The sequence below is a fragment of the Lissotriton vulgaris genome, chromosome 3_2, assembly GCF_964263255.1.
Source record: "Lissotriton vulgaris chromosome 3_2, aLisVul1.2, whole genome shotgun sequence".
Lineage (NCBI taxonomy): Eukaryota > Metazoa > Chordata > Amphibia > Caudata > Salamandridae > Lissotriton > Lissotriton vulgaris.
This window is the reverse complement of record NC_141690.1, coordinates 12749215-12759927: the sequence shown is the minus strand read 5'-3', so window position 1 is coordinate 12759927 and position 10713 is coordinate 12749215. Positions and strand designations below refer to the sequence as shown.

Here is a 10713-nt window from a genome sequence, read left to right as displayed (position 1 = left end):
CATAGCAGAATTACTTCTACTCTCGACCTCACTATCGCCTCCTCTTATCCAATCTTGGATGAACAATGTGAACATTCTCAACAACAAGCCTATCGTTGTTGTCAGTGCCAAATCTCTAGGCGTCATCCTAGACACAGGCTCAACTTACAGCCCCATATAAATACCATCGCCAAGAATGGACGTTACCAACTGCGCCTTCTCTGGGGAGGCGTCACTAGGGTTGGTGTCACCCGGTGCGGGTAACTCGTGGTGTCACCCCCTCACAACTTACCGGATGGACCATCTCCCCTCTGCCTGCACCATTTCACCCCCGCCTGCACCATCTCTCCCTCTGTCCGCACCATCTCTCCCCTCTGCCTGCACCATCTCTCCCCTCTGCCTGCACCATCTCTCCCCTCTGCCTGCACCATATCCCCTCTGCCTGCACCATCTCCCCTCTGCCTGCACCATCTCCCACTCTGCCTGCACCATCTCCCACTCTGCCTGCACCATCTCCCACTCTGCCTGCACCTTCTCCCACTCTGCCTGCACCTTCTCCCACTCTGCCTGCACCTTCTCCCACTCTGCCTGCACCTTCTCCCACTCTGCCTGCACCTTCTCCCACTCTGCCTGCACCTTCTCCCACTCTGCCTGCCCCTTCTCCCACTCTGCCTGCACCTTCTCCCACTCTGCCTGCACCATCTCCCCTCTGCCTGCACCATCTCCCCTCCGCCTGCACCATCTCCCCTCTGCCTGCACCATCTCACCCCCTGCCTGCACCATCTCACCCCCTGCCTGCACCATCTCTACCTCTGTCTGCACCATCTCTGCCTGCACCATCTCTCCCCTCTGCCTGCACCATCTCCCCTCCGCCTGCACCAAATCACCCCCTGCCTGCTGCCTGCTCCATCTCACCCTCTTCCTGCACAATCTCCCCTCTGCCTGCACCATCTCTCCCTCTGTCCGCACCATCTCTCCCCTCTGCCTGCACCATCTCATCCCTCTGTCTGCACCATCTCTCCTCTGCCTGCACCATCTCCCCTCTGCCTGAACCATCTCCCCCTCTGCCTGCACCATCTCCCCCTCTGCCTGCACCATCTCCCCCTCTGCCTGCACCATCTCCCCTCTGCCTGCACCATCTCCCCACTGCCTGCACAATCTCTCCCTCTGCCTGCACCATCTCTCCCTCTGCCTGCACCATCTCCCCTCCGCCTGCACCATCTCTTCCTCTGTCGGCACCATCTCTTCCTCTGTCGCACCATCTCTTCCTCTGTCGGCACCATCTCCCCTGCGCCTGCACCATCTCACCCCCTGCCTGCATCATCTCTCCCTCTGCCTGCACCATCTGACCCTCTTCCTGCACCATCTCCCCTCCGCCTGCAACATCTCACCCTCTGCCTGCACCATCTCCCTCTCTGCCTGCACCATCCCTCCCCCTCCGCCTGCACCATCGCTCCCCCTCCGCCTGCAGCCCCCTCACCCGCCTGCTGGTCTTTTAACCCTTTCCTCGTCGCCTTCTCCACCCAGGGTTCCTCCTGATGATAAAGCAAAGCATAGCTGCCAAGGTTTTAGTTTGCTACGTGTGACATTTTCATATTTTTAGTGTACTTATGAGTGACATTACCACAAATAGGAGTGACACCATTCACAAGCAAAATCAATGAAGACGAGGGAAACACAAATATAAATAACACCTATATGAGCAATGAAAAACTCGTAAGTTTGCTGCAAAGCACCACAAATGGAAGGGCAATAACGTAGTGCCCTTCACGACTAGGCCGCCCTAACAATCATGTGCGAGGCTCCAACAAACTCTTACCCAAAGCAGAAGAGGTCCGCGGCCCAGTCAGCGCGCTGCTACGTTCCAAGCACCAGTGTAGCCGGCGGGGCACCGATGTAGCCAGCGGCCCAGGTGAGTTGCCTTAATGAGCCAAAAAACTTGAGTGGACTTACAGGCGTCGCGTCAGAGAGCCCCGGTCCGCTTATTTATTCCGGGGACAAGGGTGCGAGGCGCGCACGCACGCATGCACAAGAGCCATTGCTAACGTCGCATGATTTAAATAAAGTGCGTTACAGCGAGCCGCGCTACATAACGCACATTTTACCTGCAGTAGTCTGTTGAAAATAAATGTACTTACATTACAGGGGGTGAACGGCAGACGGGAAATGCGGTTTGAGGCCGGGCCGCCCCAAGCTTACATAGTGAGTCCTTCAGGCCTCAACTATCTACTGGACTCCCTCAGCCCGCTGCATTCAAGGCTCAGCTGCAGTACTGTAGCGTGTGCCTAAGCTCCAGCCGCGGTCGCGTTGATTCTATGACCGCGGCCTTCACAGTCGCAATTGCCCAGCCAGGCTTCCAGTTCCAAACCTGTAGCCTCATAGCTGCCAAGGTTTCAGATTGCTATGTGTGACATTTTCATAATTGTAGTGCAATTATGAGTGACATTTCAACAAATATGAGTGACACTTTTTGCGAGCAAAAATCAAGCAATGAAAATGAGGGAAACATATAAATATAACAAATTATACAAAAATTATGAAAATGACACACATAGCAATCTGAAACCTTGGCAGCTATCTAATAAAACTTAAAATCTGACCTTAGCATGAACATTTAAAATGGCAGCAGCTTTCATTTTTTACTCTTACCAAGTTTCACGAGTCACAGTGCTGCAGCGGAAAATCTAAAGACTGCTGGGGATGCAGACTGTCTGTCACACTCCTTGGACACAGGCAGCTGCTGGCAATCTGGACACATTTCAGGTAGTGATGACCGTTATATAATCTGCTAAATGGCACTGTTTTCTAGAGAGCCGTGCTGTTGTTGTGCCTTTTAAAGACACACAGCACCTGCTCTCAGACTCACGCTGTGTGGGACACAACCTTCAGAGACACACCCCCCCCCCCCCCCCCCCCCGCCCACAACAGGGACTAAAAAGGCAGGAAGTGTCGAGGTCAGGAGGTGACGGGACGACCACCGAACTCCTCCTGTTATTATCTAATTTGGCACAGGGGTGGCAATGAACTCTTAGAGGCAGGCCGGGCGAGCGGGAAATTCTGATTTTAAAAGCAAGTGTGCCATCGATGTGCACTCTGCCTCGAGTCTTCACCCCAGGCTGCTGGCACTCGAGTCGATGGCCGGGACGAGTCAACTCGAGTGCCAGCAGCCTGGGGTGAAGACTGAAGGCAGAGTGCACTGTGCACATCGATGGCACAATTACTTTTAAAATGAGAATTTCCTGCGGCGGGACGAGTCGACTCGACTGCCAACAGCCTGGGGTGAAGACTGGAGGCAGAGTGCACTGCATCGATGGCACACTTACTTTTAAAATCAGAATTTCCTGCTTGCCGCCGCAATCGATCATGCTCTCTTGCCTCTCTTGCACGGTGGGCGGCCATGAGAGACTCGAGTCTGGTGCAGTACTAAGCCTCACTCCCGCCACCGCAGGAAGCGGCAGCGTAACATTACGTAACGTCCTGCAAAGCGAAAACAGCAATTGGGCACGGCCTCTACTGACACAGATCACTGTCCGAAAATTAGGCCGCGCCCACGCCGCCCAGGAATACTTTATACAAGCAGGGCAGAGGCAAGGCTGCAGAGCTGTCACTGTGTTACATGCACAGCGTAACCAGATGGTGTCACCCCCATGTGAGGGTGTCACCCGGTGCGGTCCGCACCCCCCGCACCCCCCTAGTGACGCCACTGGCGCTTCTTTCCTGAACAAGACCTAAAAACCTTGGTCCAATCATTGGTTCTTTCCAGATTGGACCACTGCAACTCTCTCCTTGCTGGTTTCCCCAAATCCCACCTTTCCCATCTAAAATCCATCATCCACTCAGCAGCTCGTTTCGTACATGGGGCTAAAAGAAATTATCACATCACACCCATACTATTGTCTTATGACTGGCTTCCTAGCGAAGCAAGGTCAATTTATAAGACTGCCTGTATCACCCACAAAGCCTTGCACACCTCCACCCCATGCTATCTGGCTAATACACTCAAAATCTCAGGAGGCTCTAGACCTTTACGCAATGCGGAAAACTTACTGCTCGAACCTCCTGCCTTTAATAGGGAAAGATTTATAGCTCAATCGTTCTCTGCTAATGCGGCCAGAATCTGGAACTCACTTCCTCCATACCTCCAAACCACCACCTCTTTCCGAACCTTCAAAACAGATCTTAAAACTCTCTCCTCCAAAGTGGAATAATTCAACCCATGTCTTGACCCTTACCGCCATCTAGCACTCTTATAAGGTCAACTTTGTAAATATGCATTTTACTCCTGTTTTAACTTAACACTGACACCTTGTAATTTTTACAATATAAATATGCAACTTGTTGAGTTGTAACTGCAAATATGTCTACTTTTAAACATGACCCGCCTATCTTTTGTACCATTGTAACTGTATATATGTAACTTGTTAGCATGTTTAGTATATCTTGTGTAGCTTTTGTAACTTACCTGGTTCTTTTGTTATGTGCTCTGACACCTTTTGGTAAAGTTCACGCTATATAAAAGTGCATTAAATAAAATAAATAAAAGTGCAGATGGGCATTCCCTTAATACTAATGATATTAATTATACGTAGGTTAGACTAGCTCACATAAACAGGCATGTATAACATAAACAATAAGATACATCTTTAAGCGAGTTCATATATATGGATTTCTCTAACGAACAGGCTGCGGTCAATAGCAATCGCAGGTGACGTTAACGGGAAAAATGTAGTCTTCCGATGCTTCTATTGCTCTACTAGAAGTCTCTTTGGTCGAAAATACCACTTTAAGATGGCGGACTCGTGAAGAAACGTGTCCTTTTTTTGTGTTCCTGGTTGCCACAGTGTTACGGATGCTGCCGCGGTGCTGTGACGATTTGCACGGTAGCAGGTGATCTCTCATTGGCTAAAACGCCTCCTTTCCCATTCCTATGGCGACAACAGACGCCTCAGACCCGATGCATGGTGGGATTGCTATGGTGATGCGCATGCGCTTTGCCTTTATTGCACATCTTGGCCCGAACCTGGGAGAAGATGAAGGTATGTTCTTGAACTGTGTTTAGAGAACCGGAATTCTACAGCGGCATGTGTTCTGGTTTGGTAGGGACGTCTGCCGTACGTCGCTCCTTACTTTTTGTGATACACCAGTTGGCAAGTGGATAAACCTTAGGAAAATTTGATCAGACCGCAGCTGGTCAGTGTGGTCCACGTTTTGGAACTCATACTAAATTTCCCATTGGACATAAGATTTCGTGTTAGTACTTAGGGCCTTGCCCTACCACCATTGTTTATTACATCCGTGATTGTTTATGGCGATCGTTACTGCAGCGCTTTTAGAGTTGTCAAAAGCCATGTTAGACAGTCTCAACTAGTTCTCCATGTCCCCTGTCAAGGCATCATAAAAATACTGTACAGAAAGTCTGTCTACTAAAGTGCTGATATAACACCTTCCTATATAATAGGTGAGTAGACATGCTAAGAATCTCAACTGGCTTGAAATCTCGCAGCCGTAGAGCTGTGACTGTGACTGTGATTGATTATTTACAGTATCTTGTATGTCAGAATCTTGGGACATGTACACATGATGGGCTCAGCATGACTGTGCAACTGACTGCAATCCACAACTTCCATGCTAAGTTACCAACCTGGCACATGACAACTTAAAAAAAAAAGTAAAGCAGCCACTTTTGAGTGAATAGAATTCCATACCTTAAAGGAATCCAGCGAAAATTAAAAAGAATTGGGGTGATACAATCCAGTGTTCAGACTTTCACTGCTTCTTGGTGTAAAAATCAGCTTTTAGTGGAGCCAAAGCAGAAACAGGAAATTCAGTGAAAAAAAAGTAATCAACGCCAACAAGTCTTGTAATGGCAATAGCTGCAAGGTGTATTGAATGACTGAAAGGAGGAGAGTATGTTTAATTCTTCTAAAATAGCAAACTGTAGAGACAAGACTTGACAGAGTATGCAATGTAAATGTGAAATACCACAACATAATACAATGTGAAAATCAGGAGGTTGTACCACCCAAGTATGTATCGTGAGTAGTTAAATGAAGAAAGACTGGCAATTCTGTTTGAACAAAAAGTACTGTAGATAAACGGAACAGAAGAAATTAAATTTGTTTCCCAATTCATTAACACTAATCTCTTGGGACATCCTTTCTTCAGTTGTGAACATCTGCCAAATACAACAGCTTTAAATGGAGCTGAGTGTTTCCTGCATACTGATCAATGGTAGTGCTCAAGCCTAAGACTAGGTACCCTGGTGGCTCACATTTTGAATAACATCAGATTCCATTATTTGCAAATATCTGTCACCCAAAGCCTCCATTGCCTACTATTTTTTGTCCCAGTATCAAGTCATTGATTTGTATTAGCCAGTTTAAACAGATAGCATGTCCAAAAACTGGCATCCTTGAGAGCAGTACAGCAAGATACTTTTTCATCTTTACCAAATTCTCCACCTGCAAACATAGAATTAAAAATGCAAAGCCATACATGCACTTGACAAACAAATGTGTCGAATCAGTTTCTACCGTACTTTTTTGTCTATTTTCGTTACATTCCATGCAACAAAACATACATGGATAGCACTATTCACCTATTAAAAATGGTATGCAAACACATGACCATGCTGTCAAGAATCTTGACTCAAACATTATTTTAGACTGCATTAGAATGATAGAAAATTATATTCACAGCAGTTGAACAAATTGTTCCTTGTAGCAGAAGGAGAGATACAGAATTGAGACAGCACAAAAGAGAGACATACTGTATTGTATTGTAATATGTCTATAATGCTTTCCTACTTCTTGTCAAGGCGTCTAAGAGCTTTGGTGGTATGTGGTGAGTAATTACTGTACCTTTAGTGCATGAATGGAAGAGAAGGGTGTTGCTAGTAGTCAGACTTACTTTGGTTGAGTTTCGGTGTAGTGTGTGAGCCCAGATAGTGTGCTCCAGACTTGGTGTGCAGCTTATGTTTGTGGCATGTAATTGATTGGGTCCAGCTAGGTATGTTTTTTCTTCTACCTTTGTGATAGTTTTTAGGGTCCTTATCCTCTTTGGCACTGTATTCCCTTCCCAACTTATTTAGAAGGCTGCCTTACTTTACATTGTAAGTAGGTTTGTCCTGTCCCATGGATCACACTGTGCACAATGCAATGTGCATTGAAGAATACCCCTTTTGCCACAGTACAGGAGTAATGTGGACTTGTCTGGTTGAATTTATTACTTGTTATCCTGCTGAATTTAAAATTCTTTGTAGTTTGAAAATTCTTTGAGTCCATTTCCAAAGCTCAGACCAGATATAACTGAGAGGGGCCTCTATCCTGTGTAAGAGACCTAAGTAGGAGAAGATATGTTGAATTGTTATCAACTAGACTGAGCCTCTTATCAGTTTGTTATTTTGGATTCAAGTAAGAGCTTATAATTGATCATTCATAGGTTTTTGATCTCTGTAGATGTTGTAGGGGGCTGTCACATTTCTGGAAGCCAGAAAGATATGGTGTTATTCAGTGCTTAATTTGAGCTAGTGGTTGCAGGATGCAAAATCTGAAAGTGTTGGATGCTAGCTCAATTTTTTTGGCCATTACCAGGAAGATAAAATGGCGGGAGGTCCGCCTAAAGATTTTCACACATCAAATGCACACTTTTTTGGAGCACATTGCAAAGCTCGCTGAGCTGTATATTGCCAATAAATAAATTGCTTACTTATTGATTACACTGTACGTGTATTTATCTGTTGTTGAAGAGCTCCCCGTTTTGCAAAAAGAGGAAAGTAAGGTGCAAGAAGCTAACGTTATTCTACCTGAATTATAAATGGGGGCTATTCACAAATTTACAATAGTACAGGTATACTGCTCATGTATACTACAAAATGCAATTCACAAACCTGCGTGCAGATGATCTGCCTCTCCTATCTTTCCTGTGCGGAATGCGGAAATCTCTGCACATGTCTGCCTTCAGTTTAGTTCTAAATGTGGGAGGCACGGGGTGGCTAGAAAATGGGTAGTAATTACTAAATGGAAGGGGTTTTAGGAGGAGCAAGGAGAAGTTAAGGGAGGACTAAAGAAGATTCTAGGGACGGACATGCACCCACTCCCAAAAGAGTAAGCACTGTGCTCTAAAGCAAAACTGATCTTCAAACAATAGTAAATATTTTCCAGCTCAGCCTGGAGTAGGTCCAGTACCACAAATGGTCAGCCACTGGTACTCCAACAATCTCCAATAGAAAATAATGGAGGCAGGGACTTAAAAAAATACTCATAGGAAATAATTTTAAAATGCATTATTTTGTTTCGACTTCTCAAAAATATATATAAACGTAATTGAATTCTTTTAAATTTATTCTGTACATAACTTTTAATATTTTTAATACATTATCATAAATATAAACATTTTACTTTAGGTAGCATTTTTTAAAATGTCTTTGAAAGGCTAATTTTAATTTAGTAGATTTAAATTACAAAATATGTAATCCAAACTCAAGTTAATATTGGTAGCAATTTCTAGTGTGTTCTAAATGTATATAATATATAAATACAATTAATTTACATTAACATTTTATCATAAAAATATTGTAGCTATTTTTTTTAATTCACTAAACTTTTTTACTTTTTCCTATACTTTACAATAAGGAGATCTCTGTCCCAATAGTGTAGCTCTCTGCCTACATGTTAAAAGTTACTAGTAGTAACTTTAAACTCGTAAATTAGTCTCCAACCCACCCACCCACATTCAGAGGGTGACTACATGTAAGTCTACACCTTGTAGTAAATTTACACTTGCAAACGGTGAACAAGTATACGTACTACATTTACTAAAATCTAAGAGTAAATGTACACGTGTAAATTCACTCATGTGTAAGTTTATGTTTGTGAATAGACCCCATTGAGGGCAAAGTATATTCAAGATAGGAACCTGGGGCCCATGAGTCTGTATTGTTGTGCAGCTTGGATGTCACAGATTCGAATTCTTGCTAAGTCATTTTCACCTTTAAATATTTTCAAGCTGAAAACACAGTGGCCAACTTAGTGATTCGCAGCTCCTCTTAGATAAGGGTTTCATCATTATTGCAAGATTTGAAAAATGTCCCCAAAACGAGTATTTCTTAAACGAATATGTTAGAAAATTATGAATTTGTGTGTCTTACCTCACTTATAAGCTGTTTTCCAAATTCATTTTTGTTTTACATTTTCAACACACTGGCATTTGACATTACAGTAGAAGAGAGCAGTTGTAACTATCCTATGAAGCTCCAAATTATTTTATCTATGCCTGATATATTTCATGAAACACAATAAATATATATATATATATATATATATATATATATATTCCAAAAGACTGACGAAATTCACGCCTGCGCCTCTTAGTTAATGGCGGGCCTCGACGGGGTTTCGCCTTGCCCCTTAAAGATCCAAGAAAGTACCGTCATTAGTCGTTCACATGACAGAGAGTCGAGGCCCCGTTCAGCTTTGTTTAAGTGCTTTTAATCGGCAACAACACCCAACGCGTTTCGCAGCCTTCGCTGCTTTTACACGAGTGACAAGCGGCGAAGTATGCGAAACGCGTTGGGTGTTGTTGCCGATTAAAAGCACTTAAACAAAGCTGAACGGGGCCTCGACTCTCTGTCATGTGAACGACTAATGACGGTACTTTCTTGGATATATATATATATATATATATATATATATATATATATTCAACAAACAAAGTTGCCCCCAATATATATAGCTTCAGTTAAGTTTAAAAAACACAGAGATCCTTAACCCTGTCCTTTTTAGGTCTCGGCTAGCATAGGCTGCGCACATGCGCAGTCTCGCTAGCGAGATTTAAATGTCTCTGAGTAGTGAGGTTAAGCCCCGCCCCTCTTCTCCATTGTCTGGCCTCCTAAACAGCAGCCAGCCATTGGAGAAGAGGTCCCAGTGACGACATTCTCTCACTGTAAGTCCCGTCCTTTTCGGGTTGGGGGGCATCTTTTTTAGTTTCTTTCTACCCTCTTCTCCATTGGCTGGAATGGTAAACAACAGTCAAAAACACGCCCGTTGTTTACATTCCAGCCAATGGAGAAGAGGGGAGAAAGAAAAACATGCCGCCAGTCTGAAAAGGACGGGGCTGTTTTGCCAGGGCTGGTTTTTGTTCCGCCGTGTACCGTACACTTTAGTGAAAGGAGTGAAGCATTGTAAATGGAGACAATTACTGCAAATACGTGTTCCTGTAAAAGTGTAAGGCGTGTGCTTTGGCTCTTTGAGCATATTGTGACTTTTTCTTGGTAATCTGTATTCCGTTCACCTCGCCAAAGAGACCCTTGCTTCAGGATGACTTCTCAGGAATCCCCGCGCTCCTGACAGTGTGTATACAGCAGCCTTTGCTCCTCGGTACCTGTAGGGCTCCATACAGTGCACTCTATCCCTCCTCCTCCTCTTCCACCACAGCCGCTCTCCTGCGTTCAGCTGGTTTCCTGGCTGTGCTCTTGGTGGTGTGTGCGCCTTTGCAGTACCTCCCTCGGCCTGTGCTGTGTCTTGGCTCTGTGCAGGACAGTCTGCTCCCCAGCGCAGACCTGCCTCAGCCATATTGGATCGAGCTCCTCCTTAGACAGGCTCCGGGCTCCGCGACGGGACCCCGCCAGCCTCCCACACGGGATGGAGGGTGACAGGTGAGTACGTTATTCCCCCCCATCTCCGCCTTGTATCCCAGGGACGGCGGCCTGGAGAGCCTTGGGCTACCGCTCGTTCG

General features: G+C 45.3%; 1 protein-coding gene across 1 annotated transcript in view; it reads left to right on the top strand.

The window, feature by feature from the left end:
- The first annotated feature begins 4911 nt into the window (after nucleotides 1-4911).
- The window catches only part of WDR19 (WD repeat domain 19), a 637672-nt gene continuing 631870 nt past the window's right edge, over nucleotides 4912-10713 (top strand). Inside the window, exon 1 of the mRNA XM_086963976.1 lies at nucleotides 4912-5015. Within this exon, the coding sequence (XP_086820102.1) occupies nucleotides 5010-5015 (6 nt within the window). The 5' untranslated portion in view covers nucleotides 4912-5009. The remainder of the gene's footprint in view (nucleotides 5016-10713) is intronic.